A 22,860-nucleotide genomic window follows, 5' to 3' on the forward strand; every position below is an offset into this window, starting at 1 on the left:
ATTTGCTTCCTTATTTGTATACTAAGCTCTTTATCCAAATTATCTAATTTGTTGAGAGCCAGCTAAATAGCCTTAACAAAGACTATTCTACTCAGCTATAACTTGACACATTAGGAAAATAATTGGACTTTACATATTTCAACCTAAATCAACTTTGACTTAATATTTTCAATGCTAACATCAGTTATTCTTTTATTTTTAACATAAAAATAAAAGTAATTCATGCAAATAATAAAAACATACTCTTCATGCAAAAAATATAAAATAAAAAAGAACAAAGGAATTCCCTGTCATCCCAAATCCCATTTATGTGCTTCAAAAGTAAACACTTACCAGTTTTCTAAGTGTCATTATAGAAACATTTTTACAAATCCACCTATAGTAAATTTTGGTTTGGTTTAATTTTATTTAATAAAAAATTTTTATTTATATGTATATAGAGACAGAGAGCATGAGAGAAGGAGAGAATTATAAGAACTTTTAAAAGAAGCATGAGAACCTACTATCTATTGTCTAATTTTGAATATATATATATATATATTCACATGGGTTTTCATTCAAGGTATTTATTTTAGCAGAAGGAGAGTATTTGCAGCTGATATAAAGAGAAAACAGTATTCCCCAACAATATGGAGTGTAATTATTTCATTCAGATTGAATGTGTGAATCAGTTTTCAGAAAAAAAAGATGTAGAAATAGATTTGCTAGTCAAATACTGGCTTATCTAAAAACACTTGCTCTCAGGGGCCGGCCCCATGGTGTAGCAGCTAAGTGCGTGTGCTTGGCTGCTGGCAGCCCGGGTTCGGATCCTGGGCGTGCACGGATACACCGCTTGTCAGGCCGTGCTGTGGCGGCGTCCCACATAAGGAAGATTGGCATGGATGTTAGCCCAGGGCCAGCCTTCCTCAGCAAAAAGAGGAGGATTGGCATGGATGTTAGTTCAGGCCTGATCGTCCTCACACACACACACACACACACACAAAATTAATTAATTAATTAAAAAAATAAAAAGGCTTGCTCTCAGAAGATGGACGTAAGTGCTTTTGCTTGAAGCCACCACTTGCTTTAGCGCAGAAAGTGCAACTTTGGCCTCAAAAATTCAATCTGAAAATAATAATTTTTCCTGATCCCTTTCTCGGTTTAATGAGAACAGTATCTTGTCCCCTTAGTAATATAAAACGAAGAGCATTCTCTATGTGGGTAATCCCAAACTCTCTGACCTAATCATAGTTGGAAGGGACAGTTCTCTGCACTTGTATTCATCCAGCACAAATTCAGGGAAGGGAATTTATGACCTTCCCAAGAAGCGTGTGAATATTCCCCCATGTGTCATCATCCAGTACCACCATGATTGTTGGGCAGCACGTGAACAAAAATGTCTGGATATTCGGGACATTCACACTGCCACATAATTGAAAGATTTCTCTAAGTTAAGCCCAGAGCTCCCTAGCCTGTACCTTGAAGGAAAACATGTAGGAAAGAAGAATATCCCTTCTTATGTTGGCTTCCATCGTAGGAAGCACATACAGACATGATGAATTTCATGATCTGTTTCTTGAACATAGGGTTCTCTTCTCACATACTGGACATTTCAACATGTGCTCCTCAATTCATTGTGTGTGTATGTGTGATTTGATGTCAGGCATGTTAGATCACAAATCAACAACTTTGAAAAACTTTGTGTATCAAATCATAAGTAGGTATAACATCTGAATGTTTGGGAGGCAAAGATGCAGATGTGTGTGTGCATGTGCTGTTAAGCGTATAGAAACATAGTCAAGACCATATCCTTCAACAACTCCATGTGAGTTTCTTAATGAACACCTCTCAAATTCATACTTTTTAAAATAAAAGATTTGTTTACATAAACACCTACCAGATAGAATCTGAAAATCAAACAGTTTTATTCCTGCCGCATCAATAATTGCAGGTTATACGTTTTCTGCAGTCTCATGTGGGCTGGCTGTTTTGTGCTTTTTGAGACAGAACAGATTTCAGCTTGTTCTTTCATTAAAATATTGTTAATTCTTTCATGATAACATTGGATAAATATCTCTTTGACAGTTTGGAAAGGAAATATATATTAAAGCACACTGGATTAATCTGTGGTCCTGGTTTTCCTTCTGTTCCTTCATATTTTCATTAATTGCTGTAAATTTAAAGAATCACATAAACTTTCTAATTAGTTAATTAAGACAAGTTCACTGGATAAATTGCTAGCAGATAAAAAAACCTATTCTGATATAGAAATTATAGATGTGATACAGACTTATTGATCACTGTTAAAAGTTTCATAATTACTATAATTGTTTAGATGAAATAGAATATTGAATATAAATGAAATGGAAATGACCTATTTTGTCACTGACAAAAAGTCTATATACGTACGTGGGGTTTGGTAACAATATATACCAATATGAATTTTTAAAAACAATATAATAATTCCTCTCTTGAATATCTATGCATTACTCAATTCAAATAAAGCTAGAGTGGCTTGTTTTAATTGTTTCTATATTGGGCTTGGAACTTGTCAAAGAAAGCTTGGATTAGAAATTTCATCTGTGCTGTCTGATGATGCTGCAAAAATATTTAACCTGTTAATTTTTACCATCCTGTAAAGAAGTGTATGGTTTGAAATTTGAGAGCCTTAAAAGGATGTACTACATGTAATTTTTACAGAGTTGCAGTTCATACAGTAAATGATGCATAAACATTTTCATATTCACTTTTATTTTATAACTGTTTCTTTGGTTATAACTGTGTAGCATGACAAATATTTTAAAATGTATTAAAATGAACCAATATTTGGAAATATGGCTCTTCATCAAAGAAACCAGAGTGACTTAAATCAGATAAAGTTTGGCAGGACTGATTGGATCAGAAATCTTGTGCTATGTATTTGCTCTCTTTATCCTAGACAACACAGCCTCGATTCTCACCAGGAGAAATGGCTTTCGGAGACAGGAGCAATCTGTTTACTATCTGCCAATCTTCATCGTGGACAGTGGATCACCTTCACTCAGCAGCACCAACACCCTCACCATCCGTGTCTGTGACTGCGATGCAGATGGGATAGCCCAGACCTGCAATGCCGAGGCTTACGTCCTACCTGCTGGCCTCAGTACGGGAGCCCTGATCGCAATACTTGCCTGTGTCTTGACATTACTGGGTAGGTACTGTTTTCAGTGCTCGTGCTGTAATAGCAGTCACAACAACTGTGTATTGTGACTTTTCTCTCTTCTTTTATATTCCTTTTAGTACCTTTTCAAGAACGCTGCAAGTATTCTATTCAATGGTGTTTTGCTCACTGAGCAGGCCATGATCATTGGCACACTTTCCACTGATATATTTAAAATATAACTCAGAAAAAATATCAATTTCACTTTTAAAATAACAGTAAAGAATAATGGCTTATGTTTAAAATTGAAGTTTTTCAAGATTGTTGTTTAATTTATCATATCCCAGCTTTTTGCTTTAGAATAATCTACAGAGGAGATATATTAGAATCTTTTTCTATATTTTTTTGATAATATGCTTATTTTAGAAATTATGGTTTTATATCCTACCTCTTTTCAGAGAAGATTTAAGGTAGATTTTATAATTATTTGCAAATTTAAAATGATTGCAATTTCAGCAATGCAAAAGTTATAATTTCCCAAGAAGAATTAACATATTTAATTGTACTTTTCCGTGATTACTTTATTATGTAGTTACATTATATTTATAACTTATATTAGAATTGCAGTTTTAGAAGAGATTATGCAGCATCCTTTTAAAAATTGGGAGACATCCAACATGGGCATAGGGTAATGGGTTTATTCCTTAGCTCCATTCTCCTTCACAGTGTAACTTCCTACAGCAAGGACAACAAGCATTTAATATTGCATCTGAGACTCTACTGTGTGTTTTCTTGGGGTTTAATATAATTTGTAAATCCATTTATAATATATTTATATTGGAAAAGCAGAATTCAGCAGTGGGAGTCATCATCGTGTGATGGTTAAAAACAAGATTTATGGAGTTAGGTAAACCTAGTTTTTATTGCTGCCTCCCACATACACTAGTTCTTCACCAGGGGAATGTTAATTCTTCTAAGGTTGGCTTCTTAATCTAAAAGGCGAAAATAATAGAACTAGACTCATAAAGTTGTTGTTAAAATTAAATGAGATAACTCATTTTCCTACCATATAGTGAACATTCAATAAATTTTAAGTGTTGTTGATGAAGCAAGTTCTCAACCTATTAACCAAGCTAAGACCTAGTTACTAATACATTGTAAATGACCTCATAAAAATGGAAGTTATTATCTTCAATAATTTCAGCTAACCAAATACATCTATTTTTTTCTAGATAGCTTCACACAGGTGGCAGAAACTTTCAGGAATTCAGTAGAAATGGCAAGAAATTCCCAGTTAAAACCTGATTTGAATATAAGGGACTAGAGTAAATTTTGAAAAAGATGGAACCATTGCAAACTACTTTTTATTGCTCTCCCAGGTTCCAAAACATAATAATAAAGAGGTGAAATTGCATACTTATTTTACAGTAGCTGAATAACCTAGATAAGAAGATGAAGATTTTCCTTTGTATTTAAAATGGCAATGTCTTTAGCTCAAAAGCATAAAGTCAGAAAAAAATGAGGAGAATAGGTAAATGGTGTGTGGATGACTCTTTTTGAACTTAACTTGACCACTTTATCACAGACAATTTCGATTATGCTATGTACTTCAAAGGAGTAAGATAAAATTGCAGTCCCCAGAATTTAATCATACCCAACAGTTAATTAACTTTTGATTTTTTTTAAGGCTGTCTGTCTAATGAAGCCTGCTTCATTTTTAGAAAATACTTTCACCTGTGACTTAGGGCTACCTTGCCATTTAGGTTGCTTGGCAATTCTAATTAGTTAAGAATCGTTACCTGGCTGTTACTGAAAGTAAGTGAAGTAGAGTTTTATTAGATTTCATTCTTGCATATGATATATGTGAGTATGTGCGTGTGTATATGCATATATCTCAGAGTAAGATTATAGTTTTAGGGATTTTGTCAAAATTTAGTTAAGTATGACTACTCTTTTTGTCAAATTTGAACGTTTTCCTTAAACAGACATCAGGTTAGGAATGCCACTTCTAAGGATCAGGTTTCTATGTCCCGAATTTTATTCATTTTTTAAAAGTTTCTGCAAGTCTACAAAAACAAAAGTCAACACAGAGCCTATGGTACTGAAATACAGTTTGGAAACAGGGGCTTCTACCTATAGCTTCCCTTTCCCAGTAAGGACTCTGCCCAGTAATCAGTGTGTTCAAATGTTAGCATTTCAGTACAGAATTGACTCTCTTTGTGCCTTATTTCCTAAGTCTTTAGAAGCAGATTATCAGGACTTTTTATACTCTTTTGCTTCTGTCTCCTCTACTGTGGACTCTGAGTTTTCACAATGGGTGCCGGGGTCAGTGGGATCAAGTACTCCGAGGCGCTTGCAGATGGGGTGCTCAGCCTGGCATGAAACTTGACTTTTAGTGCACAAATGACTCATTCTTGACATCTCCAGAAGTGGCATGAGTCTTGTTTCTAGGCACTAGGTATCAGGATTTGTAACTAAAACCTTTTCAGGCTTCTGAACAAATATTGTTATAAAAAAGCAAAGCGAAGAGGCGGGGATGGGGAAGAAGAACTTTGAGAAGCAAGTTCAATTTAAGGATGAAGCTAGAGAAGCACCTGGGCTTTAGACTCCTTACAAAAGCATGTTCACTCCCTGCCGAGTGTGTGTTCCTGTGATGTGACAAATTAAAGCTACTTGTAACCTGACGGAAGGGGATGCCCTGAAGTTCCCAGAAGGTTAGTGCTGGAAGGCATCGCAGAAACCAGTTCCAGCCCAAACTTCAGGGATGATTAGGTTCAAGGATTTTTCAGTTCATATAACAAGTTAGTGGCCATTAATGCATAAGATTCTAGGTCTCCTTTTTCTCCATCACTGCTTTTGGATTAAATTACAAAGGAAATAGACCTTGAAAATAGAAAAAATTGTTGTTCACACGTAGTTTTTTCTCAAGATTTGAAATTCATGGTATCTGAAGTTGGATTGTCCGTCTTCACCTATATCTGCATTCTTCTTACTTTATAGGTGAGACATTTTCTGATTTCTCTGTCATTCTCACCCTCTCTCTCTCATTTTTTTGCACCTGAATTCTCTCAATGAAAGAGATGATCCAAAAATTAGAATATGAGGTTTCTTTTATTTACACCAAGTACAACCTGAATGGGAGACATTATTGTCATATTCAAAGCTCATGATAAAGTTATCAATTATTTCTCATGTAGAAGAATTTCATCAATATATGGCAAGATATTCAAGTATTCTAATGCTTGAATAAATATTTTGCCCCAACTCCAACACCAATTTTAATATACATTTTTATCATAGTTAAATTCATCATTATTTATATATGGTTATTTTACAACCAGGCTGAAAGCACTTTAAAAAAACAAATTCTATGAAGGACTGACATTATCTTATTACTTCAGTGGATTTTGATAGATAATCAGAAAGAATTTCAGTTGTTTTGTTTTAATATATGGTGTCAATGTTAAATATTGCACATCTATTCAGAGACTATTACAGCTAGTTTCTTTCTGTTAGTCTGCACAAAGAAGCTTTTTCCTGCACACTAAAACTGTCGCTGTATTTACTATAAAGTTTTGCTTTTTCCCTATTTGGACCTTTAGGTCTGAGTAATTGAAGTCCTGTAACATCCTGTGCAGCTCTTGGCTCTTGAGTCATCACCGGGATTAGTTAGACTGGCCCAGCTTCAGGTTTCATAAGGCGTTTGTGGAAAACCACTGTTTGCCACATGGCATTCAGGCTCTTCCAGTGTGCCCAGGATGGCCAGCTTGACGGTTAGCTATCATTAATCTTTTCCCTTTTCTTGCCTGATCTACCAAGCGCTACACGATATTTCTCTCCTGTTACTGTGGCCACTTATGATTTTGTTCAAAAATATTTTCCTGGTTTTGTAAATGATAGTATTACCTAAGTAAAAAATATATTAGATTGCTGAGAAAAAAATGATAGCAGGATGTAAAAGATGGATTCCCATCATAATCTATAACGACGGAACATATTTGACATAGCAGTCCTAGTGATAATAATGGACAGACTCCAGGGGCTAATTTATGGTAGCAGATGTGTTCTTTCAAACAAGTGCAAGCATACTAAAACATGAATTACATTTAATGAGCTTGTACTAAGTGCTAGACGTTAGCTGCTTTACAAGCCTTATCTAATTTAATTCTCATATCGCATTTCCTAGGCAGGTATTATTAAGTATTAGTATTATGCCCACTTGTTTTATGAGAAAATTGTAAATTAGAGGAGATATGCACAAAGTTATAAGGCGTCAGAGCCGGGACCCAAACAGACAAGACTGCTTTCTGGAAGTCCTTTATTTTTTAAGGTATTTTTCCCTATGTGTTTTCCAATATGAAAGACTTGTGTGTATCTAGAAAAGGCCTATAGGCCTGTGGGTGTGGCAGTCCAGGTACTGCCAAATTAGAGCAACAGTATCTTTGATCTGTTTCACATAGTGGCTTATCACTTCTTTGGTTAACTTTGAGTGTCCAATTAAGTATCCTCTAATTGCTTCCAACCCTGAAAGAATACATTTGGAACTGTGTATGTTGAATTTGAGATTATACTTCAGTACAACAACAATGTAATACACCAGTTGTCTTTGTGCATAAAATATTCATTGTGCTCAGGTCAGTTTTTCTGTCTTACTTGAGACTCAAATGAAATCATTCTAACTCGGACATTTAATAGAGAGGAACTTTGTATTAGGACTTGTTTTGGGGAAAGGGAAGATCAATCTCAGTTGTAATTAAACCTTTCCCTGTCTGGAGACATGGAAAGCAGTATCTCCTTTATGTAGATGATTTGCAAACCTCTGGTTCAGATCTTTCACAGCAGATCTAGATAGGTATATTCATTGTTCTGTTGGACTGCTGACATTAGAAATCTGAAATCATCACATACTGAACAATTTTTCTACATCGCTACCTCTTTTTCTGATTTAGTCAGCCTTCACTCTTTGCTCTGTTCTATCCTCCATAGCCCATCAGTCCCCAAGTACTGTTAATTTTATTTCGTTGCTTCTTGAATCTCTTCCTTTCTCTCCCTTGATGTTACACCTGATTTTGCCCAAGGGCCATCTTTCCCCTCCTGAATTATGGCGGTTTCCCCAGTCTCTATCAGATTCAATTCATCAGTAGCACAGAGTAAGCTTTTTAAAAGCAAATGTGATTGTGACACACTCCAGCTTAAAATAAGATTTCCATGGCTCCCCATTGTCTACAGACTAAAATCACTGACTTTCTATGACCTGGCTGTTCCCTCCCAGTTCAGTCTTATCTCTCTCAGTTCAGTTTACTTCAGCCACACTGCATGACTTGCTCTTTCTCAGACTCATCCTGCTTTGTCTTACCTGCTCTTATATGCATTGCTCCTTCTGCCTGGAATACCTCTCCCCACAATCCACAATTGGTATCTCCATTTTGTATTCAAGACTCACTTCCTTTGCTTCTGAGTCCAACTTGGGTGCTGTTTCTCTGGGCCCCATAATACCTTGTGTAAAACAGTCTTAGAGCATCCTTCCTGGCTGCCTTGCTTGTTTCACTAGTTCATCTCCTTGCGTGTCTCCTCCAGTAGGCTCCTGCTTTTGGGGGCAGGAACTGAGCATTATTTTATGATTATATACATAGCACCTCATAAATGCTGATCTGACATAGAGAATGCATGTGATTCGTGCATGCTGAACGAACCTATGAATGTTTGAATATTCTCATTAGTAGAAAAGAACATTTGATTTTATTTTTTTCATTATCCATAAGTACTATTTTCATTGGACCCTGATTTTCCCATTTCCTAAGATTCTACAGTTTTAGGACATTTTTCTGAGATCCAGCTTATCTTTTTTGTGTGTGTGTATAAGGAAGATTAGCCCTGAGCTAACATCTGTTGCCAATCCTCCTCTTTTTGCTGAAGAAGATTGGCCCTGGGCTAACATCCATGCCCATCTTCCTCTACTTTTTATATGTGGGACACCTGCCACAGCATGGCTTGATAAGCAGTGAGTAGATCCATGCTGGGGATCCAAACCTGCGAACCCCGGGCTGCTGAAGCGGAGCACGCAAACTTAACCACTACGCCACGGGGCCAGCCCCCAGCCTATCTTTTAATATTTCTGGGAAATGAATATGGCACAAGTTAAAAGCATTTAAATTATATTTTCAGGTTAAGAGGCTTGGAGCTATATAAGGACTCAAGAAAAAAAATCAGAATATATGATTTTTAGCATCTATCTAAAGATAGAGTAAATATTGCAGTAGAGATTTCAAGAATACTTTATTTGTTGCTAAAATTCACTTTAAATTTCTGTTAAAAATGCTATAGTTATCTAATTTGTCTCAATCACGTACTTGGATTTTATTAATTACAAATCTTTGTTTATCCTTGTGACTATAAACAATAGAATGGGTTCATAAGTGCAAGGTCAAATTTTGGCCTGTTACTGGGGATCTGCATATATCCAGACAAAATGATAAGTTGACTTCTCTCATCCTTTAAATCTTAGCTTAAATGTCACTTCCAATGACATCCATATGTGATCACAACCAGACTGCACTAGTATTCTCCTTACCATTTCACTTTTTAAAACATGAATTATTTTATTTCTTTTCTGGAAATATTTCAGAAGCATCAAATGTACTCACATAAAATCCAAATGTTTCTCATAGCCCACAAAGCAAGGCATGATTTGCTGCCTGCTCACTTCTCAAAGGTATCAGGCTGCCTGATCCTTCACTTACCCAGTAGGAAGATCCACATGGCCATTCTTTCTATGAGTTTCAAATGTGCCACCTTATTCCTGAAACATTCTTCCTGCATCTTTTCACCTGTTGGGATCATACTGTCCTTTTCTGAGGACTGACATCTAAATCTCCCATCTATCTCTCTGGATAACCAGATCATATTTATCAGTGACTACTCACAATTTTTATTGATAATAAAAATGTATGGACCTCTCAGAATATAGTAAATGCTCAATAAATGGTACTTACTATCATGTTTATTATTTGTTACTACCACTTTTACTAAAACTTTTTAGTCAATTGTCTCTCACTCATACAATATTCAAAGTTTCCAAACTTAAACCAGAAACTCCCAGATCATCTTTGCCTCCAACTTCTTCCCTTCCTCCAGTGAATTGGATTCAGTGTTACCTTCTCAGAGGGACTGTCCCCACCCACTGATTAAATTAGGTCTCCCTCACACCCATGATTCTTTATCCTGAAACCTGTGTATTTCCTTTTCGGCGCTTATCACAATTTGTAAATGTATATTTGTTTACCTTGCCCAAATATAAAAGCACCTTGAGAGTAGTGATTTAATCTCTTTCTTTTTTAAACCAATATATCCTCAGGGCCCAGTATAGGGCATATGGGAGGAAAAATTTTTGGATGAATCTGTGAATAGTACTTATCACATTCTACTGTTTATTTTACTACCTTTGTCATAAATTTTAAGCCTCTCAACAATAGGTTCAGTATCTCTATTATTCATTATTCTACCATCCAATAAATAGATTAAAGTAGATATCAAATAAACAAAATTAACCAAGGGTTATCAAAATCACATGTATATGAATGGTCAAGTTTGTTTCTTTCTGTGCGCTAGTTATATGACTCAAATTTTAGCAAGAACCAAAGCAACAGGAACTGAATTGTATGAGATGTTATTATAGATCATATATTTGTAATATATGACATTATTTAACAAAACCAGATAGTGCTTACTATGTGTAGCACTATTTAAGCACTTTACAAATATGAACTCAATCTTCATAAAGTAACTATGAGGTAGTTCCTTCTAGATAAGTACTATTATTATTTCCATTTTGGAGAGGGGGAAACTGAGGCAGGGGTAAGTAAAATATTTTGTCTAAGGCCATACATCCAGTAAATAGAGAAGCAGGGATTTAAAGTAAATTTTCCAGTCTTAAATAGGCAGGACAGGTAGATCTGTGGAAGAGATTTGAGGCCCATTTCAGGGATTACAATATACAATATTTGGTTGATTGAGGTATTGGGATGAGCAGGACGTGAAGACAAGGAGGAAGGGAAGAAGTTGGAGGCAAAGATGATCTGGGAGTTTCTGGTTTAAGTTTGGAAACTTTGAATATTGTATGAGTGAGAGACAATTGACTAAAAACTTTTAGTAAAAGTGGGAGTAACAAATAACAAACATGATAATAATGACTGTTTATTGAGCATTTACTATATTCTGAGAGGTCCGTACATTTTTATCATCAATAAAAATTGTGAGTAGTCACTGATAAATATGGTCTGGTTATCCAGAGAGATAAATGGGAGATTTAGATGTCAGTCCTCAGCAATTGCCGTATATAGGAGGTAGTTGAATTCTTGAGTTTCATTGAGCTCACCTAGGAAAAGTCTTGGATGAAAAGGAAAGAAACCAAGTACAGAACTTGAGGAGGATTTACCATTAGTACTATTTAGAGAAGAGCAGCTGGCAAGCAAACCATGATATTAGAAGAGAGAGTAAAACTTTAAGTGGCTGCAAGAAGCTCCATAATATTCTGTTGAATTATCTCAAGGAAACTTACCCATATTGTGTCTCCTGGTTGAAGTTCTCTGTCAAATATGGCAGATATGCCCTGTAAACAAAGGGCTGAAACGCACCCATTGGATTTGGTAAATGTCAAAGTCATTGGTAACTTAGAAAAACCCACATTTCTCTGGTTGAGGAGCAATCAGGATGCAAGAATGTTGAAATATGGAATAGGCTACTTTTGCAAAAAAGAAAAGCCAATAAAATTAAGTGTAGTTGAAGATCAATTATCGATTGGAAAATTTCCTCTCCATAACCTCTCCGTTTCTTGATAAGAGTACGGAGCTCTTGTTGAGCGGTAAGTGTGGAGAAAGTGGTGGGAGTTTGACACTGAAAGGAAGTTAGGATGTTTCTCTGTCATGGTTGTTTCTTATCTGAAGCCACCAAAATTCAAATTCAATTCAAAATTAAAAGAAAGTTAGTGAAACTTAATTAGTACCAAATAGAGAAAATATAATAAATTTTTAATAATATTTATGCAAATTAACAGGATCAAAGAACAGGAGAGTGAAGGAGAACAGTTAAAAAAGTGAAGAGTTGAAAAATAGAAAGTTATTGAAAGTCTGAATTCTACTTGTACATTAATGTGGATAATTATTTATAATAAATTACTAAACTTGTATACATATTGTGCTAGCAGATTTTTCATTTAAGTCATTTTTAAGTTACACCTAATAGATACAGTAATAATTGTAGGATAATAGCTGTTTCATTGTTTAATATGTCTTTTGGCAATAAAACCTACTATAAGTGTAGTATACTTTAAGACCATATGCAGTTAAGATTTTTCTAGTATTTCTGAATCTTTTGTTTAGGTCTGCTATCCAAAAGAAAGAAATCGTGATTCACAAGTGTGAACCACATATGTAATTTTAAATTTTCAAGTAGCCTCAGTAGCAAAAATAAAAAGAAACAAGTGAAGTAAATGCTAATAATAAATTTTATGTAGTATAAACAAACTACTATAGTTTTAACATGTAATCAATACAAATTATTAATATATTTTACTTTATAAAAATTGTCTTCAACATCACATACATATTTTTCACTTAAAACACATCTCAAGTCACATTTCAAATAGGGATAGCCACATTTCAAATGCTCAGTAGCCACATGTGGCTAATGGCTATCATTATAATAAGATAATAAGAAATCCTGATTGTTCATGGAGACCATAGAGAAAATAGTATTTCTTGGTGAAGGCTGGCTCATCCTTCAAATCTTACTTCAATGTCTTCTCTTCTGGGAGACTTGCTCTGAGCATCTTGGCCAGAACATACCTTCCCATACATATTTTCGTAGCATGTGTTATATTGCTGTATAATTTATTGCATTACATAATAGTTAATTGATTTTTTAATTGTACAAAATATTGGCTTTCTTAATGCAAGAGCTATCTGTATCTCTCCAGTCACAGTCTCTTGCTTGCACTTTATTAATTTATTTAACAAATACTTACCGAGTGCACACTTACTATCAAGTATTGTTTTTGGTGCTTAAGATACATCCGCGAGGGATAAAATCACTGCTTTTATAGGGGTTACAGTTTTAGCAAATCAGTGCTCAGTAAAAAATATTGTTGAGTTAAATAAAATTTAGGCTTTAACCTTTTTGTGGCAGTCTCTAAACAATGGGTTAAACTTAAGAAAGTGATTTTTAACAGGTATAAAGTCTTTTGATTTGTAATTTGCTTTAAAACAGAAACCTGTTACAGAGTTTTTAGGCTGGAAAAGAACTGGCTTGATGGTAGTTCACATGACTGATTGGTTTTAAACGAACCTCAGACTCAAAATTTGGAATATGTTAGAAAAAATAATTAAATTCATTAAAGGAAATAGTTGCTGTTTAATGTAAGTAGCCTTCTCTAGCAGTGGTACCATTTTGTACCACATCTGCCAAATTCTGCCTAGTTCTGGATACCAAAACTGGATATTGAGAATTCTGACATTTGCAAGCCTAAAAAATACAGTGCAGGGGATTTGGGATGACAATGAGGTGTTGAATTCAAGAACAGCTGAGAGCTACCCTCTAAGTCCTTTTAGAGCAGATCTGGATGACTTTTAAAGTGTCTGCCATCTTTGAAAAGATAAGACACTTGATGATAGAAGTTTATTGGAGAGAAGGGTTCTTAATGTAGGGGCCAATAATGCTATGGTTAACCTCTGAGAAGTTGGTTAGGAAAGTAAGACTAAAATAAGTTCAAGATGATTCAGTAAAAACCATGTTCTAGATTATATATCTGGATATGTGTCTGTCACAGACCACAGTGAAGTTGAGAATAAAGGCGCCCACTAATTTATAGTATGGGGTGTGTTTTACACTTCTATATGTTTCTCCATCTTCACTTCATTTCTCTCTGTTTTGGGAGAATGGTGTTGTTCCTGTCTGCATGCTTCTTTGCACCTATGCATATCTGTACCTTCTTACAGTGACTTGCATTACAAGTTGTACTATATTTATCTGTGTATACATAGCCTACAAAGTTTGAGCCGCTTGGATGTAGAGATCCTCTCTCGTTATGATTTTGCCAATACCAAGCACTATTTCCTACATACTGGGATACTCAGAAAATGTTGAATTGAACGTTATGAAACTGAATTCTAAAACCAGAAATTTAGGTCAACATTATGCTTTTACTGCTGCAACACCATTCTGACTTCTTTTCTCACATCTGCTCTTCCCCTGTTCCTATCCTTCGTCCAATCAGAATGATTATTTTTTGAAAAACAAATCTGATCATATGCAGTACTTACAACACATTGGTTCTTGGCCTGCAGGGGGCCTACCTCTCCAGCCTTATCTCCCATCTCTTTCTTTGCTCTCCAGCCACATTGGCTTCAAACTTTTGCTCACTGGTTGGCTGTGCCAAGAATATTCTTCCATATCACCTCTCTACCTCCATCCAGCCCTCAGCCCTCAGTTACCCTCAGTTATGTCTTCCTCATCTGGATCTTTTTCCCCTAATATATATCCTTAAAAGATCATGTTTCCCTCTTTTAGAATAATTATCACAGTTCTACTTTTACATTTAGTTGGCTTGTTATTTGATTAATATCTGTCTGCACTGTTTAATTATAAGCTCCATAAGGAAATGAACTATGTCTACTTCTGTGTACGACATTATATCATCATACCTAATGCATATAATAAATGGTTAACACATATTGTTAAACGGATATATAAATTCATGAACAGCCGGCACAATATAAGTGCCTCATGCCTAGACTTCAACTAAACCTAAATCTTTTCCTCTGTCTCCACTCAGATGTATAGTCCATATGACAGAAAAGACATATGGTAAAACCTCTTAAAATATATAATCTTGTGCTTACTTAGGCAGAAAATATTCTTTTTAATACGGGGATTATCTCCATAGTCCCTGAAGAGCAGTTAATACTTGTTCTATGTAAAGGTTAAAATTGATTTTTTATATGGGCTCAAGTAGTTAGAAATTAATATTCTCCCAAGTCATTGAAATGTTAAAGTTGTCTAACCTTCTAAAACACTTCACATTTTTTTCAGCTTTAGGCAAGAATGGGAAATAATACAAAATCCATAAAATATTAATATCCTTAATGGGTATTGTACCTATGGGCCAACACACCCGTGGATACTCTCATGTTTCACTTTTACCAAACACCACTATACTTGAGTGTCAAAAAGCAAGTTTATTGGTAGTGTGAAAATACATTTACAATAGAATATAAGAAATAATTGTTTATATATATGACAAGATTCATTATAATTATATGAAAAAAGAGAATTGAGAATTTTGAAATGTTTTGCCTACTTAGACATTGATTTAAATTAAAAGAGCATCTAATTATTACATAATCCTTACTCTCTTCATACCCACATTCACCCTTATGCCCATTCATTTCTTATGTCCTTTTGCACTCAATTGGACATTTGCTCCCCCTCAATTTTGCCCTCCAATATGTGTAACCTCCACCTGTCCACCCAGCACAGTTCTTTCCGATATTCACCTCTCCATTCTCTGTCTTACTCTGTTTGACTTCTCAGTAAGAAGTCTTACTTGGTCCTCCTGTCTTTCTGTGCAATTACTTTTATTTTGGGGAGACTATGTAAAAAGTTTCAGAAACTAAAGTTCTCTACAAATCTAAACTGATTTTATTAATTCATATGTCATAAAACTTACTGATGTGTCTTTCTTTGAGCAAGCAGTTGTCACTTGAGCTCTCGGCTTGTATCTCAGTTTCCTTCCATGGAAGCACTAAGCTCATGGTGTGATAGAAAGTGCAAAGGCTTTGAAGGCAGATGGAAGTGGAGTGTGTCTCACCCCTAGTTATTACACTTTATTATATTGACCATAGACAGGCTGATTCACGTGTCTAAGACAACCGTTGAATAGGAAAATACCTACCCCACAAGATTGCTGTGAGGGTCACATGATATGTCCCGTATGCAGACCTTCATTTCTCACTTGACTGCCTTTTCCCTCTCCCATTTAATCTTTAGTGCACATGCCTTGCCATATATTTGGTACCTTTTACTTTGCTTGTTGCCTAAATGCAACATCTTCATTTGCTGTGTTCCTGGAATTTTGAATTAACATTCTTGGTAGGCCAGCGGATAACAATGAAGACATCTCTGTTACACACCAATAAGTGCCTGGTATTCTGCTAACTCTGCTTACATTATGCCCCAGTCTCACTCTTTCGAACACTGAAGTTGGCTATAATTCTCATATATAGCTAGGCTTAGTTAGTTTAAGTTACTTGTCAAAGATCACACAGCTGATATATAGAAAGGGTGGGCTTTTATCCAAGGCCTTCTGACACCAAAGCTGTATATAAGTTTTCAAAGGTCCATGCCAGCATGTTACAACAGAAGGATGTTAATCTTCTATAAACATGTTTCTGTTGTAACATGCTGACATGGACCTTGGAAACCAAAAGGCTTTGGCGTGGTAGAAATGCTAATTCTCGGAAGACAAGAAGGGACAAGAGTTGAGAATCCACTTAACAGGGAGGAACTGTGACTACCAGACTACTTATGAGAAGAGAATGAGACATGCATGGTGTGCAAGCGCTAGCTTTTGACTACATATCTGCTATTTTAATGAAGCCAGTTGAGCACATTCAAAGGTAGTAAATAAGAGCAAAAAAGAGAATAGGCATGTATGTGCCATTGGCACATGGCCAAAAAGCTAAAAAATGTATCTCAATTTCTGAATTCTAGGCTGTCAGTAAAGCTTATAGGTGATCAGTAGGCCAGGGTCAAATGGGAAAAGGGGAAAAAAAAGGAAAATGTCATAAACAATTAGTTTCACAACTGTTTCCAAAGATCTCCAATAAAAATTTCTTCATCAGTCACATTCCTGTTGATGATAGAAAAACACATAGACAAATGTTTAAGAAAAAGCATTTAATATTCACTGAAGATAATAAAATCATTTTATTTAAAATTAGATAAGTACTTAGATTTTTGTTTTTTAAAGCAGATCAAGGTGGAGGATCTAATATGCCTCACTCCTAGTCTTTGCATTTAATTACTCTGAATTACATTGATGTCCTTCATGGTTTTATATTTTATTTTTAAATATATTCTCAATGTCAAAGTAAAACCTTACAAGATATTTTAAATATAAATATTTCAAACTTCTTTTAAAAAAATATGCTAAGAATAATAGATCCTTTGGACCTTTTAGATCTTCCAGAAAAAAGTTTGGCTGACACAATAAAAATTGTTAAAATGATATTTGTAGCCAGATAATTAAAGTTAATTCATTAATTTATATATTTTTGAATTCCAAAATTCAAGAATACCTTTTTTACTTAATTTTAACATAATTCAAAGGGCCATGAAATCTGTGTTTCGATTCAGCTAGCATTCAGTCATTCATAGCCAGAGCAGGCTCCTTATTAGTGTATACTTATTAAAAATACAAAGAGCATATTCAGGGGCCAGCCCCGTGGCATAGCGGTTAAGTGCGCGTGCTTCTCTGCTGGCAGCAGGGGTTCAGAACCCCAGGGTCGCACCCACGCACTGCTTGTCAGGCCATGCTGTGGTGGCGTCCCATATAAAGTAGAGGAAGATGGGCACAGATGTTAGCTCAGGGCCAGTCTTCCTCAGCAAGAAGAGGAAGATTGGCATCGGATGTTAGCTCAGGGCTGATCTTCCTCACACACAAAAAAAGAAGCATATTCAGTTTGTTTAAACCCAAAGACTAGCCAGTGTGGTTGTTCTCCTTTGCTTTCCAGTGCAACCATGTGCTTTGTTACTTAATTATTAATTTTGATATAGGGAGAATAATTCCTAATGTTAAAGGAATGATCGATTTCTTAAATCCATCTTTAGCTAATGCTGAAAATCTCACAACCTGCATTATCTCTCGGTATAATGCATAAAGACCAAGTTCAGTATTTGATACTGAAAGTGGAACTCAGTTTATTATAGAGAAGCTTTTAATCTTTATATATAGTCTGACATACTGGATTTTATTTAACAGCTGAGTTTCATAGACACATTCTAGGCATTTCTTCAAAGAACCTGATCAAATGCTATAATCCATTTCCTTCTAAAATTACAGTTGTTAAATTAGACCCAAAACATTTATGGTTGTCACTTTGCCTTTCCAGCAAATAAGGAGTTCAAAAAAAATTCCATCCTGTTTCATGGTTTTGAAATGATCGTGTTTATCCTGAACTGGCCCTTCAGTTTGCTCTATCAAATATTGTGGAGGTTATGTTAAAAAGGGAGACATCAATTCTGAACAGGTGTGGAAAAAGATGTCTTCATGTATAAAAGTGTTCTATTTTAAAGGCATTTTAGCAATCTACTGTGAATTCTAAGTAGGTGGCTAATTCATTTCCCTTTTAAGGTCGTAAAATCTATGAGTCAACAGCTTAGGCTTCATTGCACTATGATGAGGGGCAGTCGGCTGACTTCACTGAAATGTTCTCTCTGCTGTTTCATTGTTTCAGTGTTGATCCTCCTGATTGTCACTATGAGAAGACGGAAAAAAGAGCCCCTCATTTTTGATGAAGAGAGAGATATCCGAGAAAATATTGTTAGATATGATGACGAGGGTGGGGGAGAGGAAGACACAGAAGCTTTCGACATGGCCGCGCTGAGAAACCTCAACGTCATCAGAGATACCAAGACTCGGAGGGATGTGACTCCAGAAATTCAGTTCTTGAGTCGACCGACTTTTAAAAGCATCCCTGATAATGTCATTTTTCGGGAATTTATTTGGGAAAGACTGAAAGAAGCCGATGTTGATCCCTGCGCTCCCCCTTATGATTCCTTGCAGACATACGCATTTGAAGGGAACGGCTCAGTAGCTGAATCACTCAGCTCCTTAGATTCCGTCAGCTCAAACTCTGATCAGAATTATGACTACCTAAGTGACTGGGGACCTCGTTTTAAACGACTTGCAGACATGTATGGAACTGGCCAGGAAAGTTTGTACTCATAGCCCTGGAGCCTTAATTTGAAATGTACTGAAGGAAAAGTAAAAGCAAAAAAAACCCACTACATATGGAAAACAAGAACTCCACTTGCTAGAGAAAATGGTTGTAAATATGTCTCCATTTTTACTTGTTTAGGTTTCTGTCTTGGTGAAGCATATCTTCATTAGACTTGTCCAAGGGACTGCACTGACCACAGACTCTGAGCATTTGAAGGCTTTTTGATAAAAAGAAATGCTCAGTGGTTTGTGAATAGATAGCAACTATCAGATACCTGCAAAGGCACCTAACCTCTATGAGTAAGTAGTGCCCTGTGCTGTCAGTGAAACAAGGATGCCCTGTACATACCTTCATGGTACTGCCAGTGAAAGGAATAGAACACCATGTGCCATTGAAAAGTTCTGGAACTTCTCACATATCAAAACTTGGGACAAATTTAATTTACAGTGATGCTTTTAGCTTGCTAGATCATAGAATCCAGCAGACTTTTATTGCTGTTGGTTAGCAAATATATTTTATTTAGCAATATATAAATTCTTAGAAAGTCCTCCCCAGTCCTCCAATGCAAGCCATTAAAATTTGGTTTAAGGCAACATAAACTGTTGTTTAGGAAATAAATTATGAAGTGTTCCAAATAAGAAAAAGGTAAATCATTCTTAAAGTTTGCAGTCGTTTTGAGATGCTTGCGTAGGTATGAAAAAAGTTGCTGTCTATTCGTTGACTTTTATTGTCTCTTCTGATTTGTACAGGAGAATACCTTTCCTTTTTTTATTTGACACATGGTGTTATCGTTATTTTGGAGCTCCAATCTCCACTAAATTCAGGTGCGTCTTACTGCCTCATAGTATTAAGCTCATCAGAACATGCTGATTTTTCTTCAGTCTGAGCTACACAAAGGAAATGAAGCATGGAAATGGAAAAAAAAATAGTACAGCAATTGAGCCCTGTTGCAGTTCACATCTCAGAGAGGAGCAGAGCTACAAGAACAAATAAGTTATTCGTCTGAGCCATTAGAACGTACAAAACATTGGAATAAAATATTTATATTTTAGAAAGAAGATTTCAGAGAGAATTGAGATTTTCTTTGAAGCAAGATTTATTTTTCAACATCGTAGATGCCCCAGAGGCTTTCAAGAATTTGTTTTCCCCCAAACTCTTTTGCTGTAAACATATTGAGTAAAAGACTGATTTTTTGTATATCTTAAACAATGTAATGTTATAAATTTCAAAACCCATCTTTAAATTCTGATGCAAATATGTTCCCAAGAATTAAGCAAGCAGTGTATTATTTCTATACTGGTTTAGATGTGCCCAAGTGAAGAGAGGAATTTCAAATGATCACATGTGTTTACGTTTGAGATGGGCTTCTTAGAAAAAGAATTTTATGACTAAAATAATATTTCTACCTATCATCTTTTCCTAGATTAATACTAGTTTAATGTGCATCTATTCAAGTAAGAATGGATTTTTTTCTTTCTTTTCTCCTTTAAAAAAGAATTGATTGTTGGGTTCCTAAGAAATCTACAGATAGTGGACACTGGACAGGAAATTATGTTCTAAAAGTGCTTCTTTCCGAAAGACAAACACTAGAACCAGAATAACAATATTTTGATTACATGGGGAGAAACTATGTAGGATTCTGTAAAATTTCAGCCCACCTTTAGAGATGAAGTATGTGAAAGTGGCCTTCAGCTTCATCAAAATAAATAATTCAATAAATCCGATTATCTGCAAACAGTCCTTTCATTTGAATAAAGTTTTGTAGACATTGTTTCATGGCTAGATAGATATGCTTCTTGCTGTATTATTATACATATGTGTGAAAAAACAATTTTATAACGGAGTAAAAGATACTGTTCATGACTTTTAGTCACATATGTAAGTTTTTCAAGTAAAAAACACATAGTACACTTACCCAAGTCAATAAAATCAGAGTGTGGTGTGGGAATTATATAGGTGTTAAATCAGCAAGATGCTGAGAAAACAGTTTTCTAATAATCCCCTTGTTGTCTGCAAGAAGATAAAATAGTTTAGTATATTTGGATTATGATGTCAAAACTGCTGATTGTTGCACATATCACTAAAGGAGGTTTGAATGTATATTAGAAAAGGAACATCACATCATTCACCCTGCTTTTTCTCCTTTTAAAGTATATGTATTTTCTGGTTTTGAATTTTTTTTTTCATATTTGCTAGTAATAGGTTGGGAAAAGAAAGGCTCAAATTTAAATAAAGATTTGAAATTCTTGCATATACTCAATTGCTGTTTTATGTGTGGAAGATTATATCAATGGAGTATTGAACTTGATTCAATGGTATTTTTAAAAAAATGCTTGAGATGGCTGGAAGAATGTCTCATATTAAGACGGATTTATCTGAAGTACTCTAGCTAAGCTCGGTTGTAATGGTGGTGAATTTGTTAGTTTTCTTTTTTCCTCTGAAATCTAATGCTATATATGATTATCTGACATAATACTTGAGAGAGAGGCTATGTTTTAAACTGGAACAGCTAACTGATAAAAATCAATGTTAAAGCTAGTTAGGAGATTCTCCAAAAACATTTTAAAAAATACTTATTATATAGTCACTCAAATTCTTTGGTGTACTGGAACCAGCTAGAACCAACTCCCAAGAACCAATTATGCACATCTCTTCCCAACTCCACTTCTAGTGATATTTTGGCAGGTCAGCCATGGTGGTAATATTTAGACCACCATGGAAATCAGCAAACACTACCTTTTTTTTCTAGAGAACCAGAACATTATTGTTGTTTTAAATTAAATGTTTACCAACACTCCACTACTTCAATTACTTTATAAAAGGAAATCTCATGATTATAAATATAGTATAAATGAATAGAATATCAAATAATAACATGGAGGTAATTTTTGCTCTATCCTACTACTAAATATAGATGCATGTGATAGTGATTTCCTGGTATCGAATCCTTGGAGCTACAAGCAGAAAAGGAGAGGATCCACTTCATTATGGGAAGCAATATTAATAATTTCAAGTGCAGACAATAGTTTAGCAAGTCAATAAATTTAAATATTTTCCATTTGTCCTTATGGGGGCATCATTAGAAACTCAAAGTATAGAACGTAATGCAAATTTTGAACAATTTAATTTCTTAAATGATTTGCATTTTACTTATTATTGTCCGTGTCAAGGAAATACGCCCAAACCGCTATTCTGAATTATCGTTGCATAATTTTACTAGCATAAAGAATATGAAAACTAAATTTTATCAAGAACGTGAACCTTCACAGATCAAGCCTCAATTATCATTCTGGATTCACAAATCAGTCTTTATGTTCAAGTAACATCTTAAGGTCAGCTGCAGACCAAAATCAGGAAGGAGACAAGAAAAGAGTAGCTATGTGGAGGCAATAAGTAGATCTTTCTACAAGCAATTACCTAGATGAACCTGGTCAACTTTTTCCTTTGAAATGAAGCCCAGCTGAGGCTGACTGCCTGTGGTTAGAGAGCTACAAGACACAGGCAGGAAGCAAGAATGTTTAGGTAGTGATAGCTGCCTTTTCACTCTGCCTTCTGAGAGTGTTTTAAGTTATTTTAACTTCATGCACAATTACATTTCCTACACTGGATGATGAGCAGACTTCAGCAATTATTCTTATGTAAACGGTGTAGTTATGCAAGGTATGAGGGATAGCTGTTGTATGGACCGCGTACCCAAAGAAACATACATGCAAATAGACTGTTAGTGTTATACTCAAATATAAACTC

The 22,860-nt window shown here is 35.3% G+C and overlaps 1 protein-coding gene across 1 annotated transcript in view; it reads left to right on the forward strand.

The window, feature by feature from the left end:
- CDH7 (cadherin 7) overlaps positions 1–21,324 on the forward strand; it is a 125,204-nt gene extending 103,880 nt beyond the window's left edge. The window contains exons 11-12 of the mRNA XM_004422624.3: positions 2,918–3,169; positions 18,628–21,324. Of these exons, the coding sequence (XP_004422681.3) occupies positions 2,918–3,169; positions 18,628–19,121 (746 nt within the window). The 3' untranslated portion in view covers positions 19,122–21,324. The remainder of the gene's footprint in view (positions 1–2,917; positions 3,170–18,627) is intronic.
- Positions 21,325–22,860: the final 1,536 nt, after the last annotated feature.

Source organism: Ceratotherium simum, chromosome 14 (genome assembly GCF_057802395.1).
Source record: "Ceratotherium simum simum isolate JZ-2026a chromosome 14, ASM5780239v1, whole genome shotgun sequence".
NCBI lineage: Eukaryota > Metazoa > Chordata > Mammalia > Perissodactyla > Rhinocerotidae > Ceratotherium > Ceratotherium simum.